The sequence below is a fragment of the Alligator mississippiensis genome, chromosome 1 (assembly GCF_030867095.1).
Source record: "Alligator mississippiensis isolate rAllMis1 chromosome 1, rAllMis1, whole genome shotgun sequence".
In the NCBI taxonomy this organism is placed as follows: domain Eukaryota; kingdom Metazoa; phylum Chordata; order Crocodylia; family Alligatoridae; genus Alligator; species Alligator mississippiensis.
This window is the reverse complement of record NC_081824.1, coordinates 408,624,411-408,647,882: the sequence shown is the minus strand read 5'-3', so window position 1 is coordinate 408,647,882 and position 23,472 is coordinate 408,624,411. Positions and strand designations below refer to the sequence as shown.

Here is a 23,472-nt window from a genome sequence, read left to right as displayed (position 1 = left end):
CCACCACACCACAAATGTCCAAAATTCTGGGCATGATGATTCATAGTACTTTTCATGGAGAATGTCTATTTGCTTATGGCATGACAGCATAAGTAGCTGAGGCAACCCTCACTCTGGCCTCCCCAGGTATAGCTAGCTCTAGGGGCTGCAGGGGCCCAATCATGCAGGACAAAAGCCCCAGGTGCCTGGCCTGAACCAGGGTATGCATCTGCAAGTAGAGAATGAGGAAGACCATAGGCTCTGAGGCATCCCCATCTACTCCCCTAGTATTTGCTTGCAATTGTGTATGGTCCTTATACCAGCTACACAAGCATAGTAAAAAAAAGACCTTCTGGACACATGCCCTAGGTTGGGGTCAGGTACCTGGGGCTGCTGATCTGCAGGATTGGGCCCCTGAAGCCTTGTGCCTGCAGGCACAGAGTGGAGAAGTTACTTCTCCACTTCATGCTTGCAGCTGTTCCCTCCCAGGAATTCCCTTACAGACTGGGGCCAGGCACCCTGAAGCCCTGTGTTTGCAAATATCCACTTCTCTACTCAGCACTTTCAAACCCTTGCCATGGGTCAGGGCCAAGCACCCATGGCTGTCGTCCCACAGGATCCAGCCCTTGAAGGCTTGGGAGCACCAGGGACCTGATCCTGCAGGACAATACTGCAAGCAACATCTGTCTCTGTACATCCATTGGATTTGCTGTGCCAGAATGCATCCTTTCACAGCTGATCCTGCCACAAAGAAGATGACCGTTTGTAACCTCAGAAACAATCCTAGCTTTTAAAAGAAATTCTGATTAAAAACTTACAGACTGAAGTTAAATATAAGTCTGTGCTTCTAAAGTTTAAAAGGACTGTTTTATTTGTTCTTTTAAAGACTGATTCATTACTTACTCGTGTTTTCATTCTTGATAGGGAACAGGAGTAGATATCTTTCTCCTTTTCCTGTATACATCCACATTCACTCTAGGGCTAGGGACAGATATTCAAAAAGCTTGAGCCTGAATTGATTCAATCTCTGCAGGTTAGTCTAACCTGCAGAGATTGAACCAGTTTGCAAGTGGACAGACACACACTTTTGATTCAGGAAATGCAGGCAACGTGCCTGCAGTGGCTCAGGCTAGAAGCCAGGATGTGCTAGAGCAAGCCCTCCCTTCCCTTCCATAATGCTGAGCTGAGGTGGGGGGTGTGGCCAGGCCCCAGCAGGACATTATTATTAGGAAGGCGTTTAAAACCCCACCCTGGCCTGCAGAGTCCCCAGCCGGGGTGTGCCAAGAGAGGGAGAGGGAGGGAGAAGCAGCCCTTGCTAGGCTTTAGCTCCCCTTCCCACCCCCACTTACTGCTCAAGGGGTGGAAAGTGTTGCCAGACCCCAGCCAACACACTGAGTCAAAGGGCAGGGTGAGGGGAGGGAGAAATGCTTGTGTGGAACATATGCATCTGTTGATGATACTAAGCTTTTCAATCTTCCTCTTCCTGCTTCTTCATACTGTCTGCAGCAAACTGACAGACTGCATTCATTGCAAACCAGGTCATTTCTCACACCTCTCCCTGTCCCCTCTTCAATACTGACAGCAAGCCAGCAGTCAGCAAGGAGCTTATCAGAACACAAAGCTTAACAGCTAATCAAGAAACCAAAGCCTCCCTCTCATGCATTCAAGCTCTTCTTAAACAGCTTTTTGCAAAGCATTTTTAAGGAAGAATGGAGAGACATTACCAGCTGACCTGTTGATTAGCTCCAGAAAGCCCTAAGTGAACACTGTTCTGTCTGCCTTTGTTCCAGTGAAATTGGCACATAGACACCTCTCAGCATTAGCTAACATGAGGGTGGTGTGACCATGACCAGATGCTGGCTGGGGTCTGCACCGCTGGAGTCCATGCTGTGGGAGATGGAGGATCCCTGCTTGAGCAGCTGGGGGGGAGGGGGGGCAGGGCAGACATTGCTTTGCCTACAGTCTCCACCTCCTTCTCAGCCAGCCGGAGCTCTGGCTAGGGAAAAGGGCAGAGCCAACCCTGCTCTCTGGAGCAGACAGCCCAGCCTAGCCCAGCCCAGGGCTAAAAAGCATGCTGGGATGCTAGGGGACTCTGATTTAACTTAAACCAGGAAGGGTTCTGGGACACAAGTACCATAAACCAGTTTGACCCAAGTCAATTAAGTCTGATACTACATTCAACCAGATTTATTTTAAACCAGCTTGGTCCATTTTGAAACTGGTTTATGTGCACTGAGGTTCTGTTCTGTTACAGGTTTAAATTAGTTTCTGATCACTTAAACCAGCTGATGTGCAACATCTGTCCCTAGCCTAGAGCTCTAAGATAAAAATAAAGTCTAGCTTAGAAGAGCAAATACCCTGATATTTGAGCTACACCATGGTCCGCTGAGACCGAATCTATTATAAGAATGAAAGAGTCAGTATCCAATTTTTTCTAATCAGTGCTGCAATTTGATACAACACATCTGATCAATTTTTCCCCCTGAAATACTGTAAACTCACTAAAAAACAATATAAATGCTGCAGAAACAGTTAAGATGGATACAGAGAAAAACACACGATACCTAACAAAATAATCCTTTATAATTCATAGATGATAGTAAAATGACCTACAGTAACCACTCCCAAATAAAACTATTTTCTTTTTACTTAAACTAAACATAGCGTATTACAGAAGAGCTATCTGGATCTAATTGTATATTTCCTCCATTTTTTTTTTACTCTAAAATATGAAGATACTGACAGTCTTATGAAGTTATGTGACAGTCTCTGCCATAAACTCCTGGCACCCACACACTGGGAACAGAGCTGCATGCAAAAAAAAGACAGTAGATCTCTGGTACCTCAGTCTGTAGAACTCTGCATCCAAAAATCCACCAGAATTCATCACTTTCTGACCACTCAGAGATTTAGCACTGCCTAAACCAGTGGTTTTCAAACTTTTTAGACTTGAGGGCCCTCTAGAGAGACTCACTTTCCAAAGCATCCGTCAGAAAATGTCAGGCTTTATTTTTACTCATTTTTTACTATGGAAAAATAATAAAGCAATTCTTTTGTTGCAAAGAACTCAAAAGAGAACAAAAGGGTAGAAGGTTTTTAACACTACGGATTCCTTTTTGAAATCTCTTGGTTTATGATATCAATCATATTTCTACATTTAACTGTGCTAACATTATGTGGCACCCTGTGCCACCCTTTAAAGGATCTCAGAGTACCCTCGTTGAGAATCACTGGCCCAAGCCACTACATTAATCACAAACCTGCTAATGAGTTTCTGCTTCTGATTTATTCTCAAGCTAAGATGGACAGTTGCATGAACATTTGCCAAATATGACACTTCATTTCCCATCATAACTGTACTTTTCTGGCAATTAACTTGATCAGCAGAGAGGCCAGAAATGTCTGCAGTGTAGGCAGCTTGTTCAGAAGCTGTGCTAAAGTTATTCCGCTAGCCCAACAATGATATGGATTTTTTTTAAAAGAACAGAAAGGGGATAAAGAAAAAAATTGCAGGCACTTTCATCAGAACCAGGCTGTTTTTTGAGAAGGATGGGGCAAAAGACATTTCTCCCATCAATACCCTTCCTTTTTATTTTTCTCCAAATTCATTGTGATTTAGTAAATAGTTTGAACTCATAAGAAAACAATTTTCATTCTTGAAAAGAGCTCTTTCTTAATTGTAGTCCTACAAGATTGTTCATCCGTTTTAGCCAAAATAACTGGAAGGCTTTTAATCTTGAACTAGAAATTCCAATCACATATGGCATGAACTGACTTACTATTCAGCTGAGCACACTTCTTGTCTCCTGCAACCATTCCTCTTACAGCCATATTAATTATCTTTTCATTGTAGGTATTCAATCAAGTTAAAGTTACCTAATATGCAAAAAAAAATCCCTCACCTGACATTCCTCAGATTCCTCTTCTGGAGTAACTGGAAGAATAGAAGGCTTTGAAGGTAATTTTAGTTCATATGACATAATACTCCACCTGCAGGAGACAGAAACAGCAGCTTTTAAAAGTTCTAAATCTCAGGTTTGTGATAACAAATCACAGAAGTCTTTTCTAGCTGTCAAAAAAAGGTGTCACAAAAAGAAAACACATATGAAAATGGGTCTTTCAGAGGATTTTAGCTTCCAGCTGTGCTCACATTGCTGCTACTTCTGACTCTCCCAGCTCTGGTCTGACACAGGCCAGGTGGTTCTGGCGCCATGTCATCAGTGAGGGGCTTTGCAGCATACAGTCCGCAGGGAGCTGCACCAGAACCAGGCGTCTGTAAACTGAGTTCACACTGCTGCCACTTCCTCCCCCCTGCCTCCCCACCCTGCTGTGGCATGGGCACAACTTTGAGCTGGTAGGGAGCTGCAATGAGGCCAAGCAACTTCCAGTTGTGCGTGTGCCACAGCTGGGCGGTAGGGTGGGGAAAGGGGGAGGCAGGAGGGCAGAAGCAGAGGGGGAACAGGGAAAAGCAAAGGTATCACAGACAGTTTGTAGACACCTGGTCCCAGAGCAGCCTCTGCTACCAGCTGGAAGCTGTGCCCATGCCAAAGCTAGGGAGAAGCAGCAGTGACATGGGTGCAGCTCCCATCTGCCTGCCCCAGTATAGGCATGGGGAAAGCCCCATGCTACTGATGAACCACCAAAGCCACCCAATCCACACTGGACCACAGCTAGGTTGTTCTGGCCTACAGCTTATAAAAAGATGCTGGCAACTGCCTTAACATGGCCAAAAGTTGGGCAGCTGGTGCCTCCTGAGACTGGGGAGCCACGGTTTGTGGGCGGCAGTATCAGCAGCATCAGGGTGGCAAACAGCGACTGCCCGCAGAAGCCAGCAGTGGCAGCAGCAAGATGGTGAGAAGCAACCACCCACAGAAGCCAGTGGTGGCGGCAGAGGGAGGGAGGGTGGTGGCGAGAAGCGACTGCCCACAGAAGCCACCGCCAGCATCAGTGGTTGCTAATCTCAGGGGGAGCACATGTCCCCCCATGCCTCTCCTATGCATTGCCTATGCCAGGGTCACTGCCTTAATGGGGCTAAGAGCTAGAAACAAGAACAATATGTAATTTGGCAGGAGGTACATGCACAACTTTAAGTATAACCCAACAAAAAAGGATTAAGTGTCCAGATTAACAAGACAGCTAGTTTCTCTGAACCTTGCGGGGGTTCTTTGCTATGTGAACAAAAGCACTGGCATGCAACTCCTGTGCAAAACAACATAGGAGAAAAACTACTTTTAAGCTAAGAACTTTTTCTACCAAAACTGATAAATGATCCCACCAGTCAAACTGCCTTTTAATTGGTTAAAAACACATTAACATTATTGGTATTACTTACCTGTCTAGCATTTTAGTGCTGGCACGTTCCAACTTCTCCAAAATTTGAGGAAGCTGTGTGTCATCATCACATGACCCTCCCCAACCAAGGACCCGGGCAAGGTCATTTCCAGTACCAAGAGGCAACACTCCCAACTGACACTGAAATACAGCAACATAGCAAATCATTTATTGAACATAAAAAAGTAAAAACATGAACCAAGACACATGTTTACAATTTCAAGCACAATATGTTAATTACTGAGTTGATTACTAACTAAAGCTTATACGTCAAATCCTGCAACTCCTCTTCAACCCAAATTTTCCACCATTTTCAACGGGAGTTCTGAGTAAGGGTTATGTTTCTGCAAGTCATTCATAAATGAATGACTCCAGCCATAAATGTGGGAAAGTTCTGTCAAAATGGCAGGTATACAATCTATTGTAAACGTAAATTAAAACTATACACCATTGGCATTAGCAAATTCAACAGAAAGTAACTTTAGATTCACATATGGAGATTCAACATACTGGCATCTCTCACAGTAAGGATTACTGGATTTGGCCCTATATCTGCTATCTTATGGAAGGACAAAAGAACCCAGACAAAAATAAATGCACACACTTACCTGTTTGTGCAAGCTGAGTTTATCAATTTCTGACAAAACCCAACCAACGCTTCCATCTCCACCACATACAAGGATCCGGAAGTTGTCAAACTTCTGAAACAGCCTTAAACTGTAAAGTATATATGGAAAATGCAACTGATTAGAGCTCCTAATCACTGAAGGAATTCCAATGAAAAATTCCTTGTTTATTGGGACTTACTGTTATAAACAATTAGAATCATAGTATGTAGTTAAGCACTATACTACTACATTAAACATAACCAATATGAAGCTTGTTACAAATATTCTACTGCTTCTGCTATTTCTGGTAACCAATGTATAGTATTTTACCCAGAAAAGTTTCCTTTAATATATCATGTTTTCAAGATTTTTTTTAACTGGCACTTGTTAAGATGCTGGGTTCTATTGAGGTCCCTTCCTACCCTAACATCTATGAATCTATAAATCATGAGCACCCAACTGCTGTAATAAATCTTATCCATATCAAAAGTTTGAGGCACCATTGTTACTATGAGGTTTTCACAAGGAAAAATTTAAGTAATGACTCCAGGAAGTATGAGAAATCCCATCCTTTGCCAACATGTGACTTTTTTATATTGAAAAAAAGTTGAGATAAACCCTGCATACATGCTCATCATGGGAGCGGTAAGACAAACAAAATATTTTATAATGAGCCCTCAAAAGTAGTCTTGTTTCTACCCAATGCGTATCTGAGCACTTCTGCACCATGGGTAACAGTGCACAAGGAAGTATCAGTGGCTGTGTTGCTGACAACAGCAGCCAGGCTAGCAGTGGCAGCCAGGTAAGCAGAGTAGTGGCTACTATTTTTGCATGCCAATTCACCTCTCCCCACACCAATTCTGCACTCAGAACTGATGCCCCGGTTGCCCTCTTAGGTATGCTACTGGCTTCCACTACCCCCAGTTCTTTCTTCTGTCCTCTGAGTCCTGGCTAGGTACACAATTAAATACCCTCATCAGTAACAAAGAAAAGAAAGATAAAGGAGAGAGTACAAACAGAGAGGCAAGACTAAGAGGAAAGGAAAATAAGATGGCATGTCACACTAACCATGTTTTTTAAAATAAAAAACTATACATATATGCACAGTTAATGCACAGTTACACAATTTTTCCTTCCCTCTCCATGTGTACTATAACATACAGTTTTGGAATCCATGAATGCTGCTGTTGAAATAGTCTTTGGGACTGCTGTGATGCCTCTATATAAATAGAGATCTAAATACATTAACATAATTTGATAATATCTTGAAATTCCTTTAGAATTTTTGGGAACTACTCTAAAAATGATAGAACAAATAATGTGATTGGTTAGTACATTTTACATTTTTACCAGTAGAGACCTAAATTCAAGATATGGTTTAGGTTTCAAATGCAAATGAGTTGTAATCTGAGCAATTTCTAGAAACTGGCACATCTCTGATCAGGATAGACCATGGACTAAAATATCATGGATATTACAAGGCAAGGGTTAGCTTGATTGGTAGATATGGTAAGTGGAATGGTGGCTGCCATAATTGAAACTACATTCAGTGCTTTCATAATTACTAAATCCTTAACACAGAATTTTTGTTATTAACTCCATGCCACTCTGATATTGCCTGCTAATTAAATGTTTTGTTTGTTTCAGTGACATCAAATAAATCTCTCTATTTGCATAAGTGTTAGAAAAACAAAGCCAAAAACAAATGATGTATTAATGAATATATTTGTATAAAAAATGTGGATTTATATGTAAACGTATTAATTTAATATGTAACATGTACACATATAATACATGTGTATTACTATACTAACCAACCATATTATAGAATATTTTTATATTTAGATATGTCTTTATGTATAGAAATTCAGAAGGATATCAGCCATATTTGGCTTCTCTGTTATAAAATATGTTGAAAGGGAAAGAAAAAATGTTTTTACAACTACGCATTAAGTATAAAAAGGCACTTACACGTGTGTAACTGCTTTATTCAACTTAAACAGCATAGAGCTACTGAAAAATCTGAATAATATGGGTTTTTAAAAAATATTTAATCAGTTCAATAAACCCTCAGAATAGATACTGAAATTTAGAAGACTACTTCAGGTTTAATTCCATTTTTATAGCATACATATATAATACATATACACATACGTACATACATATACATGTACGTACATACATACGCGCGCGCACACGCTTATTTGCCTGTTCAAAATACATATCAGAAAACTGTATAAAAAAAAATAAATAGGGGACAACACAGTACCATACTATACTGAAGAGACTGCCCAATTCATTACCCTAAATGAGGTCCTCCATTCATTAAATCAAACACCTGAGCTGGATTTAGTGACTGTTTGAATCGACGAAGAAATTTTACTCCCTGATTATCTCCACTCTTTGAGTTAACAAAAACTAAGAGAGGGCTGGCACAGGATGGTGGGCAGGTAGCTTTCCAAAAACCTGTAAACATAATTAGAAAGAAGGAAATATGTAAGATTTTCTAACATGAACACCACAAAAAGAATTTGTTGGAGCAAAAGAGGGAAAAGAATGAAAAAACGAATGGAATTCATTTTACCATGAATAATACATGACCTGCACTTAAATTAGATTTAGCAAGAAGAAAAATATTTTATTCTACCTACTCTACCTTCTTTCTCTGGTATTCTCAATAACTAAATTTAGTAAAATGTTGATGACAATAGCCTTATTATTTTCCATGACAAAAAGGTTGTTTTAAAGTTTCAACGTTTTTCATCACAGATTACCGCAACATGATATTTTCAGCTGTAACTAAAATCTTTTTTGGCTTTTTCCTTTTAATTCTATTACATTGTATCCCACTGTACTTAGTTGGAATTCCTAGCAAATCAAAAACCCTCCATATATATAAATGATATCACATTCTTAAATAGCTCCCAGCTAAGACTTTGCTTGAGAACTATTTCAAACTGAAATAACTCAATCATTTGTAATAGAAAGATAACACAACACATCTTTCTAATTCAAAGTCTACTGAAGTGAGTCTACTTTAAAATGAGCAGTACTAGTGGACACTGATTTTTCAAAATGCCACTCTCCTTGAAACCTCAATGAAAGTTGTGGATACTCAGCATCATTTAAAATCAGGCTTAAGGTTTTGAAATAAGTTTCAGGCATAAATAGAGTAATTCTGTCCTTTTAATGGTCTAAAAGCAATTAGAAAGCTAAAAAGCTTGAAAGTTCTATTGAATGAAAAATTGACATCATAAGAATAAAAACTTTAATACAATTCCACTCTATCTTAAAGCATAATTTAAAGAAAGGGTTTTTTTGTGTTGTTTTGTTTTTACTGGTAAGCAATAAAATTCCATTTATAATTAAATCAACCCTTCTTAGTCTGAATAATAAATACAAGCAATACAAGCTCCAGATGACTATATTAAACAATGAGTCCATACAATAAGTGAACATTGGTAGAATACAGTAATTTATATAAATTCCAGATAATAAATATTGCTAACTTTTGAGTTAACATTGTTGGGCTCACATACCACCAACACAAATTACAAAAAACAAAAGAATAAGCAATTAAGTTCTCAATACTCCAGCTACTCTTCATTCAATGTTTTCTTTTCCCTTGCTCACCTAGATCCTTTCCAAGACCAACAGTCACTCATCTCCATCCTGAACCACAAGCAAACACCTTTCAATTTTCTGTAACATCTAGTGGTTAATTGTTAGTGTTTCTCAAGAAAACACAACTTGGAGAGAACAGAGTAATTTAGTTAGTTAATCTTTATATAAGACAAAGCATTCATTTGGAACTAGAGAAATCACTTGGTATATAATGAAAGTGACCCATGCATAATCAGAATGCATGCTGGTGAAGTTTGCAAAGAACCCCAATTGTTTATTGGTGAAAAATATAAGAGGAAAAAAAGGGAAAAGATTCAAAAGGGAAGCTCTTAAATTTATTTGAGGGGAGGGGAGGAAAAGGGAGGGGAGGAAGGGAATTCTATTGTCCTCTGAAGCCCTTTGTACTAAATTTACCTGTATAATAAAAGGATTTTATCTTTGCTTCAGATAGAAATCGCAATGATACCATAATTGTAGAGTCACCATTGACAATCTCATAATGTTACGTACCATCAGAGTCTATGCTGTTTAGAGCTGTGGGAGGTATGATGGATACTTTACATTGGCCAAGCGGACACTTACGAGGATAAAGATCTCTACAGGCAGTGTGAACCTTTAAAAAAATTAAAAAAGAGGTATCAGATAAATAATTATTTCTTCAATATATCATCTGATTAGGACGATACTGATACAGCAGCTAGGTAACCTATAAAGACAAAGTAATGTGCAAGAAACTTGGAATGCTGTTATACACACTAACCTGTATACTGTTTAATTATCAGTTTTTTAGCAAAATATTAATGAACTATGATACTTAAAATTCTGCAGATTTACTATTTCTAAAGCCTAAGCCAGGATTCAAGTGACAAAAGGGTGGTGACTAGCAAAAGATAAAAGCCTCAAAAGAAGTACTGCAATTACATGGTAAAAGGACAAGCAACAAAATACTGACAGTTAATTTAAATCTATAACATATGGAGGTAAGAAAGAGAGTAACAGATTCATACAAATACAAATATAATTGTCTTAGCCTAAGAGAAGTAAAGACTAGGAAAAGAAAATTATACAGATTTATACTAATTATAACTAGGTACATGATATCCCAAGAAAAAAAATTAAGTACAAAGTTTGGTTAGAACATAAAGGGGCTCAAAGACAGCACTGAACACTAAGAGTCTGATCCTAAACAGCTACTAGAGACAATACAAAAAGATTCCTATTGAATTCAAGTAGTTTTGGATTAGGGGCTCTATTAGGAAGCTATTAAAAAGGCAGAAATAGATTCAATGGGTGCATCTACACGTGCACTTTACTGCACAGTAGACTAATTTACTGTACAGAAAAGAATCACCATCTACATGTGCATAGAAATTAGGAAGGTGTAGACTAATTTATAGGACCGTAAAATAGTCCCATCAGACACAGGTGCAATCCAACAGTGGAGTAAATTACTACGCTTAAACCAGGGGTGGGCAAAATACGGCCCATGGTTCAGATCTGGCCCACCAGACACTTTCATCCAGCCCGCAGCACCCACCAACTAACTGTACCCCCACTCAGCCCTTCCGCCCACAAGGGTGGGAGCGAGGAATCCATGTATATACACCCTGCCAACATACCCTATTGGCCTCGTTCCCACCCTTATGGGCGAAAGGGCCCAGCCTGGCCCTGCCAGCACAGTTTCTGGGTGGGGCTGCTGCTGCCACTGCTGCAGCCACCAGGAGACATCCTTTGCTTCCCCAGTGCCCTGCTCGCTCTGGGCATCAGGTAGAGAAGCAGTGGGGGGCAGGGGTGAGAGCTGTAGTTGGGCAGGAGCATGGACAGTCAGGCTGGGGCGGTATGGAGCCTGCGCTCAGGGGGGTGGCAGCAGTGCAGAGCTCAGGGGTGGGCAAGGTGTGGGTGTGAGGGAGGATTTGGGAGGTGTGGGGACCCCTCACATTCCCCCCATGGCACAGCAGCAGCAGGCGGGGATGCTCAGGGTACTTGTGCCTGACAGGGCACAGCTCTGGCCAGTGCTGCACATCGCAGGACTCCAGCAGAAGTGAAGGGAGCCATGGCTCTACCAGCTCCAGGACGTGGAGCTTCCCCCCGGTGGCACACGAGTGCGGGGGCTGCGCCCGTGTGGCGAAGAACACCGGTGATAGAGGCAGGCCGGCTGGGCTGCACTCACCATGATGTGCAGCACTGGCTGGAGCTGCACGCAGGTGGGCACAAGTACTCCCACCTGCTGCCACTGCATCATGGGGGGGATTATGTGGGACCTCCCCACCCCCTCACATCCCACAAACGCCACACCCCCACATCCTACCCCCAAAACCCCCCACATATATACTCCCCCAACATATCCTATGCCCCCCACACACATGGCGAAACCACAAACCCCGCTAGCATACACACCCACCCTCCCACATACACCCCACACAACATACAAGACTAAGAATTTATTTTTGAGTTATTATGCAATAACCTCCCTATACACCACGCAAACACAAATCATGACAAAACATTTTTTGTAATAAAATTAAAATATGTTATAGTAGCTGTTTGACTTTTAGCATGTGATTTGTTCATTGTTTTTGGTTCTAAGATGGCAACTTTCCCTCCCAAAGGGAGTATTTCTGGGGGACAAGGGGAGGGACCTCTGATGGCAAAGGTCAGGGGTTCTTAATCAATATTTCTCATGTAAAGGTCAGTGGCAAAGGTTAGGGGCGGGCCTTCCAATCCCAAGATGACAACTAGGGGATGGGGGAAGGGGCGAGACAACTGTCAAGGGGCAGGGCTACCCATGCAGCCCTCAAAAGCTCACCAAACCTCGTTAAGCGGCCCTCCACCTGATATAATTGCCTGCCCCTGGCTTAAATGCACATGTAAACAATGACATCAGGATTAATTTACTCTAGCTCAAAATGTACTGGAGTTTATTCAGTCACATTAATTGCATGTATAGACATGTCCACTGATGACTAAAGAAAACCTGCATCTGTGAGCATAATCCAGAACAGCTAAAACCAACTACATAGACATTACAGATTATAAATGTTAGATCTGCCTGAGCAGCCAGGTCCCCTTCCATTATTTTTCATTCATATAGTGAAATGAATCAGAGCAACAGATAAATAACAGCCTTGTCATCTGAGACATTTATACAAGCCAAACTGCACCTACCATAGCTTTACACCAAAGGCACTTCCAATCTTGTAGGCGTAAAACACTGCCACAGGTCTTGTCACAGACTGCACATTTGGCACTAACAGGTAAATTACCCTCTAACCACTGGTGAGGCATAGCTATCTGCAAAGAAATAGTTATAAAATTAAATATTTATGACATGAAAACTATCATTATACTATAAAGTGGTCCCTAATCTAGTTTTGAACCCTTTACTCTTTCTGCTACATCTTGGTATGTATTTTTCTGGACAAAAGTTAAGAAACAACTATGAAATTGTCTTTTTTCCCCCACCCCAATTCTAATGCTAACCTTCTGGATAATTAATCCATGCCAATAGTGCAGGCACAGCTGTGTCTATAATATTAATACTTCTATCTGGATGAGACTTTGAAAAGTTTTGCTTTTTCATTTTCTAATGTTAATACTTACACATATCAATAAATCTGTTATATGTAGATCAATAAGTTCCGAATAGGCATTGAGGGATCTGTTGTCAGTTACAAGAAAGCAAAGCAGGAGGCGATAACAGCTTCCCAATGAAAATGACAGAGTTTGGTATAAGAGGGATAGAGATTCCCTGAGCCAGTCTCAAGGCCTGAGTATCCCCCCAAGCTATCTATAGGAGTACACAGATGCTAAACATGTCTCCTAAGGGAGCAGTATTTCTCTTGCTACAGATACTATGCTAAGCTTTTATAACACAGTGACTAAACAGCCTTTAGCTTTAAAGAATCACAACAGCTTTTCCAGACTGAGCATATCCCTCCTCCCCCACCCAAAAGAAGAAACCATTAACTGTTGGGAAGTAGTGTAATGCTGAATATTACTTACACCATCTTCATCCTCAATGATATCCTTCCCAATGGAGGCTAACGTAGTCCACTTGCAGTTATTTGTTGCCCTGACTGCACACCTTTTATGTGCTTTAAATTTGCACACTAAAAGACAGACATAAATGTACTTTATATAAATCTCTGTATTACATCAGTTACAGTTTATTATAGCAGTCCTTGCAGATACTCTGTAAAGCCACTGAGTACATAATACAAACAATTAAAATACAGAAAAAGCAGAATTCAAGCTCTTATTTCATCTCAAACTCACTGAACTATGTCTTGAGATTTAATACTGCTGCATGCAGGTTGAAAGGTTATTCACTGTACTGTATTCCCTGAAATACTCTATCAATAGGCATTCAAGGACAAAATGGCAACTTTAAAGTTTCCTTGCTCTTGTCAGTTATTAATATACACATTTTACTCATTTTAGTCATCTCATTGACTTTTAAATATATATATATCTATAAAGAAGGTTTTTTAACCATCTCCCACTGACATTATAAAAAGGACATCATATAAGCCGTTTGGTCAATAACTTAATACAACCCTGACTACAGTAGGGGTGTGCAAAGCGGGCTAATACTCTGTTTAAGAATATACTGGTAGAGCATTTTTTAAACTTCTAGCAGCTGCAGGATGCACACTTTCAATCACTTATATATGTTTATGAAGGAAGCACATTTTGTCAGTCCTTCGAGATTTACCAGTATCAATTTCCAGGTAAAATTCTAGGTATTGTTTTGATCAATAAAAACAAACAAATGCTTTGGGTCCTGCCCACCTGGGACACCATCTTACTCAGGCAAGATGTGATGCTCAGACAGAAAGGGCTTTCTTCTAGAGCTCTCTTCTCTTCTTTGGCCATGGGACCCCTTTGGGAAACACTGCTAAACCTGTTTCCTCAAACTTTGAGTAAGCAGAGAATTGGGAAGAGATGGTATCTATTCATTAAATTGGAGGTTAGTTCTGATAGGCTACCTAGATAAGGATGACCCTACCTTTCTGTACTGGATTATATATGAAGTTCATAACAAACCTTAACAAGGGATCTGTGTGCCTAGTGCACGTGGATAAATACGAGTCTAAATTATTTTTGTTTGACTTTATTAGCACAACCATATAATGAAATCGTATTGTACCAATCCAACTGATGGGTACAACTGAAGTCAAGTCTTTATATGTTAATGGAAATGTATGAGATCATTCCGCATATAGTGCATTATATAATTATGTTTGCATTATATAATGATGTACAAGAACTATCCAACAGAGTGCAGGCAAGCTCAGTAGTCTTTTTTTAAAGAAGTCTTAAGGTGGAAAATGATAACTTTGGTCCATAACTCATCCAACACTAAAAGTGTTAAGACCTGGCATAAAAGGTGCCCTGAACCAAACGTTTATTTATGCTTTTAAAACCATTGGCCTATTACCATATTATTTATTTTAGAAAATGAACAGTAAACAACCTCTGAGTTTGCTCATGCCCTGAGAAAACCATGCTAAACTCTTTTGAAAATCTGGTTTATATACACCATGATATGAGGCTATCAGAAAAAGAGCAGGCAGGACAGTACTCAGTGGATACATCTACATGGCAGTATCATCCATCTGAAATTAGGCAGTGCAAAAGTCCCATGTAGCCCAAGAAGAGGGTAACTTTACCTAGGCAGCCCCCAACAGTGAAATAAATTCAAATCAGTTTATGAAGAATGCAGCACCCCCACTCCTCCAGTGGACATGCTGTTATGAGGGTACCTCATTAGGCTCTGACCCTCCTGTTAGCTCCCTATTCGTTTCTATTGCTATATAAGGGGTTCAGCTATGATCTACAAAGCCACCAACATCTCAAAACTAAGTTACATTGCAGACTGCATCTTCACCCATGACCAACTAGGATAGCTGTGCTGTAGGGGTGTGCAAAGCAGGCTGATTTAGAAGACAGTGATTTGATTCGTTGATTCGAATCACTGTCCTGATTTGATTCAGCTGAATCTGAAGATTCGATTCTGATTCAGAGAATTGGCAATTCGGCCAGACACAGCTTTATGTGCTTTTTCTACATACCTTGCATGGCTCATGAATGCTGAGATGGTGGGGTGGATGGAGCGTCCCACAGGAGCATGGGGGCCCCCCCGCGTGCTCGGCAGTGGACCCAGAAGTGGACTGGCAGTACTTCTGGTCCGCTACCCAGCATGTGGGCCCCCCCCCATGCCCTCCCAGCTCGGCAATCTGCTGTGGGGGATCCCAGGTGCCTCCACAGACCCAGGAAGCACCAGTCACCAAGCCAGGGGAGAAGGTCCCCCGTGCGCTCCACGGCAGACCTGGAAGTGGACCAGAAGTGCTTCTGGTCCACTTCCAGGTCCATCGCTGAGCACGCTGGGGACCGCCCCCCACACCCTGCACTTCCATGGGATGCTCCATCCACCCCACCATCTCAGCATTCATATTTAAAGCTATGTCCATGTCAGAATCATCAAATCTCTCTGAATCGAATTGAATCGGAAGCTTCTGATTCAATTTGGAGAGATTAATGGGTCTCCTGATTTGATCTGGAGATTTGGCTGCTGAATCAGGCCGAATCTCCTCCAAATCAAATCAGCAACCAAAGCTTCACACAGTCCTACTGTGCTGCTCTGAAACAATGCAATATATAAAAAACAACAGGGACAAGAAAAGAGAGGTAGAAGGAGTTCAGCTGTAGAATGAAACTCCAGATGGGATTAGATAAATCCTTAATATGGTAATCTTTAGGCCATCTTGCAAGACCCTCCATTCTCCTTGAGAAAGCATAGCTACAACTGGAATGATCTGTTTAAAGACTGTGTTGATGTATATAACCCAAAGAGGACTGCTAACAACAACAACAGAAGGGAAAGGAACTCCCATGTAGTCCACTAGTGGATCTTGCCATGCAATAGTGATCTTCATCTGGTAAGAATTTAAATGCTGTAGCAACAGGCATTACAAAAAAACAAAAATGATGAAGAATTAGAGAAAACAGGAGCACAGGAGAGCATTGTGTGTCCTTTCTCCATAACAATTCAGTGCAGAAGTTACCATCCTAACTCCTGGGTCCAACCTCTAGCCAGTCTGTCTGGCCTGATAAGCTTGGTCTATAGCTACTAATTTTAACTCACAAATTAAGACCCAGCCCCAAATGAAATGTAGTATGTATTCATCCATGTCCAGCCCCCTGGTAAGTGCCCGACATGCAATAATCCCCACGTGTTCTGTAACCACACAGCCACTTGTCTATTATATGGCTGTCCACAAGCAGCCCTAACTGCAAACCCATCCAGCACCTGGCAGTGATTCCAGCCATATGTTTCTCACTCTGCTTATTTCTGGTAAACAAAACTAGCACAGAACAAATTCATAATGGGGACATTGATGGCAAATGTCCAGCTTTTCCAAACACAGGATTTTGAAATTATTTTCCAAAGCAATTTATACTGGCCCTTTTATTAATCTTGCTATTTGAAGATCAGGTTTAAAACCAGAACACACATCTTAACTACCACAGAATATAGCAAATATAACACATTAATCTCTTTGATCTAAAATGATATTAGAGATGATCAATAAATAATTATGCTACCAAACACCATCTGTAGCATCCAGATATATTCTTGAATATCAACTGACAATCTGCTTATAAGAAAAGCTGAGAGAGAAATTTGCCAGTTAGAAAACAGCTTAATCTTAAGAATACAGGATCTTTTTAAAAGTGTAATTTTTTAAACTGCTCTTATTAAAGTACAAGAGCCAATCAAGCAGATCATTTAAATTAGTCAGAAGTTGTTACAGCTGCACCAACATCTGCTGCCAAGCACAATTAAATCTACCCCAATTATTAGGCACCATAAAGTCAATGCAACTGTCATAAGACCTCTTGCATTGAAAACAAATTCTTTGTTGTAAAGTGGTTCTGCCTCAAAGGCATTTCATTCTCCTGATTTATTTATTAATTAAACTGCATTGAAAAAAAAAAAGTGCATATTCTAGAAAGCCTCACTCTAGCACCTATCTTTTTATTAGTTTTCTTTTTTGGTGGTTTTCAAAGAACAGCTGCTTATTCGTACAGTTTTTCCTGACTTCAAAAGCTAAAGCTGAAGTTTGGAAACTGACAAGAAGATCACTATATTATCACCCATTGTTTAACTTGTCAAGAAACAAACAGTTGTCTTGTAGGATTCTGTGAAACTTAGTATTTTGTTTCCAAGAATACAAATACACACAAGGTTTACAAAACCACACTGAGAACAGATCCAGACACTGACAAGAAAACAAAAAAAATCCAAATGCTCTCCAACTGCCAGGTAATCCTGTTTAGGACAAAATTCGGTGGCCCCTTGTTGGTTTCTTCACTGGCATGCAAATACAGTTAGCTATAACAAATAACATATTACATTACACACATTAAAAAAAACTATCTGAAAGATTGTGATGATTGACTTGGCAATCTATAAATTGAAATTGCCAAAATTAAGGTAATCTGTAAGACTCTCATTTGTCCCCCTAATATATGTTTTTTATGATATAGTGTCTAGTTATAGGATAATATTTTTTTCCCCACAGATGCCCTGCCTCGTTCACTGTTCAGATGGACAGGTCTCAACTAATGAAAGTCTATTCTGTTTCGTTTTATCTGCACTGTCAGTGTATGGCTCCACATGCCTTATATAATGGATACCATTCAAACTTTTCTCTAAATTATTCATTTCTTCCTGGGAGCTGTTCTATGGGACTCATCATTGCATTTTCTGAGTGCTTCACAAACTTTAATGAAGTTATTTTCACAATGCCCCTATGAAATGAGGATATACCTTCCCTCTGTACCATCTCTCCCCACCCCCCCTCTATAAAACTGGGATGAGACAAACTTGAGGTAAACACATCTGTGAAAATTTAGGCCCCTAAACTGAGGCCAACTTGGACCTGATCTTTCAAGGTTTGTATATACAGTGATGACAGTGGGTCTCAGGGAGGATAGGGCCCCATCCAACAGGGCCTGCTGATACACTCCAAAGCTGAAGTTTACCAATTAAGCTGGTTCTAGGCTCATCCTCCAAGCACTAGTTCTCAGAGACAAAGAACCAGAGAGCAGGTGCTGGGAATGAACCTGGAAAAGTCTCACAAGTGAACTTCTAACTCTAAAGCACGTCAGCAGGCTCAGGTGAACAGCATGTACTCAGCTCCATGCTCCCCAGGACATACACAGCCAAGGCACAGGCAAGTATCAGAACACTTAGTATTATGCAGTAGTCGGAATATTCCAAGTACCAATCAGATCTTGCTGACCTCAAGTTGCCATTTTGTGTATTCAGCACTTACACACAACAGACCACAAAGTACCTAGGGAATCAGGAACATGCAATTAATGGGCACCATGGAAATTTGGGTTTAAGTAACTTGCCCAGCAATTCAAAGGAACTCTGGCACATGCAGGGCAGCATTCATCTGGCTTAACTGCAGGACCACTGTTGTGCCTCCTCTCATCTATCTTTCACTACAAAACTTCCAACACCTGCATCAAGACATAGGCTCTGATATAAGTTGCAAATAGTGCAGAAAAGTACTGACATGATATTAAGAAACAGGTAGTTGAAACAACATAGTGGAAATATAAACAGGAGCAACAAGAACTGAGTCACATAATACTTGCAGAGGATGTACAAGAGTACAAGCAGCAAGCAAACAAAATGAGGTTGTTAGCCAAATAAATTAAAAGGGGATTGCAGCCTTTAATGGGCACATAACACATGGGGACAAAGTGGGAGTACTGCACTATTAAAAAAAGATTCAATCTATTCATAAAAAGGAGAAAAATAAATAAATCAACATCCAATTCAGATACTGCTTTCTAAAGACGTTTTTAAAATACTTCAATGAAACCAAGGAAAACATATATTTCAATTATCAGTCAAGAAAGATAATCCTGTAAAAATTAATTAAGAATAGGCCAAGGGTATTTGAATACCTACTGATGAACCAGTCCAAATTGTGGGCATGTCCTAATATCCATTACAACTGCAAACAAAGCTGCTCTGATGTTTTATGCCACCACCCAATTTAAGTACGCAGTGCAGAATTAGTTTTCAACTAGGGAAGAGAACATAATCCTGACAGTTACTTTCACATAAATTTTGACATCCAGCCCTAGTAAATTAAATGAACATTCAGAAGCAAAACAAGGCACTGTTCTGTTAGAGGACAACAGATTCAGAGCAACAAGGGACACACATTTACAAAGAATAGCAGTTGCTAAAAAAATTATTTTAAGTGGAGCTACTATTACCTGATTTACTTTATGAAGAGAACAGAGTAGATGCAATATATTTTAAGTTGGTTCAGCATAAGATAATGGTGTCTCCTAAAATTTTACTTTAAAAGCTGCCATTTAAGTGACTGAAAAGTGAGGGAAATGAACAACAGCAGCCCTGGGCAAAGGCTAGGATTTAGTAAAGGGAAGACACATTTCTGCCCACCCAGACTATGGTGGGGAAGGGAGAGGGGTGTGGCTGGAACTCCCAGGTTAGCAGGGGATACTGAGGATGAGCCAGAAGCAGGCACATGAAGTGGGTCACCCCCCATGTTTGACAGTGCTGGTGCTGTCCCTGACTGAGCAGGCTGGGGGGGAGCACGGACACCAAAGCCACTCCTGCCCTGTGGGGAGCAGCTTCATGGGGTCCCAGAAGCAACGGGGTGCACAGTTATCTCCTCCCAGCCCTTGCTAGCTCCCTGCTTCCTCTCTCCCCTCACCCAGTGTCCCCTCAAGGTCAAGGGCAAGTACCAAAAGGAGAAGCCTGTGTATTACTGCTGCTATCCCCCAGCTGAGCCCATCTCCCTACAGCCCTGCAACACAGGGAAAAGTGGATCTGGGTATCCACCTGTGCTTGCATGAGCTGAGGACAGTTGTGGCAGCACATAAGTTCCTCCTTCCAGTGCCTGTTCCCAGCCAGCAAAGGACATGGCAGGGAGCAGGCTATAGGAGGAACAACACACCACTTCCACTGTCCCTGGCTGAGTATGGCACTCTGCAGAGCCACACCCAGAGGTGAGCAGAAAGGCAGGAGCAGTTTTGGGGCTCCAGCTGCATGCAGATCAGCAGGTGACAGCAACAGAAAGGCGGTGCAAGTGCACTGCCACATGCGTCTGGATTCGCCCCTAAGAGCAGCCAAGGTCTGTCTCATCTATTTCACATCTAACTTCTGGATACATATTGGTTTTACTTCCTTGGTTATATGCAGCTAAATGCCTCCAGGTACCAAACACGTTGAACAGGAGGCTCCATAGCACAGTTTCTTTGGTATACAAGCATACCCACACACTCAACACTATTATATCAAAGAAAGGTAACAGAAGCTCACACAGTTAGATAACAGGTAACTTAAAATCAAGTTCTGAATAGATGTCTTTTGTAATAACTATTTACTGCATTTATTTAATTATATTTTTATATAACTACAACAGTTTGCTGGGTAGTCAGTTTGTTTTTAATTAAATGTCAAACCCCTCATATACGTAAGTATTTACATATCTACTCTTCACATAATCTACTTTTCTCCTTGGTGAGAAAACACCACCAAAGGTTCAGCATACATGTTACATATCCTATCAGGTCACGTATAACACTTATTTCTTCTGTCTTCTAGGAAATAAAATTTACTTGTAAAAGGTAATTTATACAGTGCAGTTTTAATGCTGCATTTTTAAACGCATCATCTTTTTTGTTTGTTTTGGATACTGGCTCTTAAATTATCAAATTACATAAGAAAGAGGTAGAGAAATTCCTCTCCCATTACAACCACATCAAAGGATCAGTGAAGAAGCACATGTTGTGTTCCCATTGTATATTGCAATATCAATGAGCAGAAAGAAAATGACAGAATTGGTGATCAGACAAAAACTAGAAGGGAAGAGGTTGGTCATGATTCCATTCAAGAAGGGAAGTTTCAGATTTTTGCCAGTAGGAAACTATTAATATTTATTTTGCTTCCCCCTGCCCCTGCTTTTTTGTGCCAAAAGGAATAATATATTGATTCTCAATACGGAGGAAATAATATTTTGTTCCTTCAGTTTTAAGTCAAATCAAAGTACTGTCTTCTCTTGGAGAGAGAATGCTTGGGCATTCAAAAATGGTATTTACAGCAGAAGGAAACATTTATACAGAAATGGAGTTAAAATAAGACAGAGAGTTCAAATAATGTGTGTCACTGTTAGTAGTCATTCTATCCAAGAAAAATATGCCTTTCTGCAGTAGCAAGTAGAATTCCTCTTATTCCAAAGTATTTATAGCATAATTACCTAGTTTAGACTATTAGTTCTTCATTAGCTTACATGACATTAGAGAGAAGAAAAAAGTGATTTTACCTTCACAAGATAGGCCATGAGAAGTAACTCCAGAGAGGCTCTCTCTGCACACATTACAGAAGGTAGGTCGGGCATGGGAGCAGGCGTACCAGTTATGCATCCCTGAGAAATGTTCCACATTAAACTGTGCGGTCTAGTAAAGGAGAAGTTAAGACAAATTTGCAAGTACAGAACAAAGCTACAGCAACTGAAAGTACTTAGGAGTTCCACACGTACTGTGGAAATTTAAAAGTGCACGAGAAGTATTTTCAAAGGGGAGTTTTAGCTATCTTTCTCAAAACCTCAAAAAAGAGCAGTGACAAATTACACCAGTAAAATAGTCTGACACAAAGCTGTATTTTAATTTAAAGGTTTTTAAGGTTTAAAAGCTCTGTTGCTTTGCTTCTGTGTACTGTAGCTTGATCTGTTAATATTTATCATGAAATAAAGATGAACTGAAAGGGATATTATCTTACCTCATAATGTTCTCTAGATTGCACAGACTTCAGAGAGCTGATCCAGTCCTCCATTTCTTTTCTGTTCTCAGCACACAATATGAGCCTCCTAAATGGAGTGATTATCTGAAAAGGATTTCTTATTTTAATGGTTTTTGGTAGAGGAAATCATTATAGAATGCAACATCAGACAAACCAATTTCTTTTCTCGCTCATGCAAGTGAAACATACATCATAAGTATATGTTAATAAAAATCTCGATTACTACTACTGCTTTTAAAATGCAAAAAATTAACTTTCCTTTTTCAATGCCTAATATTTGTGTCAGACTTTAGTATATTGCTTTAAATACACTGTTCATGTTTCTTTTTCATATTTTTGTTTACATACTGCATTTGTAAATCTCAAATGGGAAGCTATGAAATTCCTAAAAGTCTTTCTGGAAATTATTATTTTAAATAGAATTCAGCTTTTTCATAACAACATTATAACAACTGCAAAGTCTATAACTGCCATAGACGAAGACAAATCATGCTGATAAACAAAAGCCTGAGATTCAAAAACATTCTGCACATTTCTCACTCCCACACTGGTGATGATATATTTGCATAATTGTTGTAATAAAAAATAAAGACATGATTTATGAGTTAATATAAAACCATAAAGACAAGCTGAATAAAAACACATACACAATAGAAAAAACCTATGTAATGATGCCCTTACAGTGGTCCAACTCTTGGAACAGGTTGAGGACGTGCCGCATTTAATGATCTGGACTTAGATCCTTGACGCTGTATTTAGCTTGAAATCTGAAAATTGCTAAATCTTAGAGATGCAGAGAAAAGGCTGTTTTCCCCTCTTCTCCAAGTACTGGAGACACAATTATAAATAACAGTAAGGCACCACAAACTAACTCCCACTGAAATTATTTTGAGAACTGCACTAAAATAGATGTTGCAGTTACTTTCAGAACAATTAAGGTATTTTAAAGAAATGCAAAAAAAAAAAAAAAAAAAAAGTTATTTTTTCCTTGTAAGAAAACATTTTTTTTTAATCTAAAATCCTCACTCATAACGAACATATTATATTATCCATAATGCCAATGCTTTCAAA

The 23,472-nt window shown here is 40.1% G+C and overlaps 1 protein-coding gene across 4 annotated transcripts in view; it reads right to left on the bottom strand.

The window, feature by feature from the left end:
* The window catches only part of DGKH (diacylglycerol kinase eta), a 268,186-nt gene that overhangs the window by 73,617 nt on the left and 171,097 nt on the right, over window positions 1-23,472 (bottom strand). For 2 of the 4 annotated variants that reach the window (XM_019500513.2, XM_019500512.2), the window contains 9 exons: window positions 22,381-22,485; window positions 21,926-22,058; window positions 13,545-13,651; window positions 12,708-12,833; window positions 10,053-10,155; window positions 8,222-8,384; window positions 5,919-6,027; window positions 5,312-5,451; window positions 3,882-3,969 (listed from right to left, as the gene is read on the bottom strand). In XM_019500513.2, coding sequence (XP_019356058.1) covers window positions 3,882-3,969; window positions 5,312-5,451; window positions 5,919-6,027; window positions 8,222-8,384; window positions 10,053-10,155; window positions 12,708-12,833; window positions 13,545-13,651; window positions 21,926-22,058; window positions 22,381-22,485 — 1,074 coding nt within the window. Of the gene's footprint in view, window positions 1-3,881; window positions 3,970-5,311; window positions 5,452-5,918; window positions 6,028-8,221; window positions 8,385-10,052; window positions 10,156-12,707; window positions 12,834-13,544; window positions 13,652-21,925; window positions 22,059-22,380; window positions 22,486-23,472 lie in introns of those variants that run through there. The other 2 variants (XM_059724728.1, XM_019500514.2) reach the window with 2 other exon arrangements.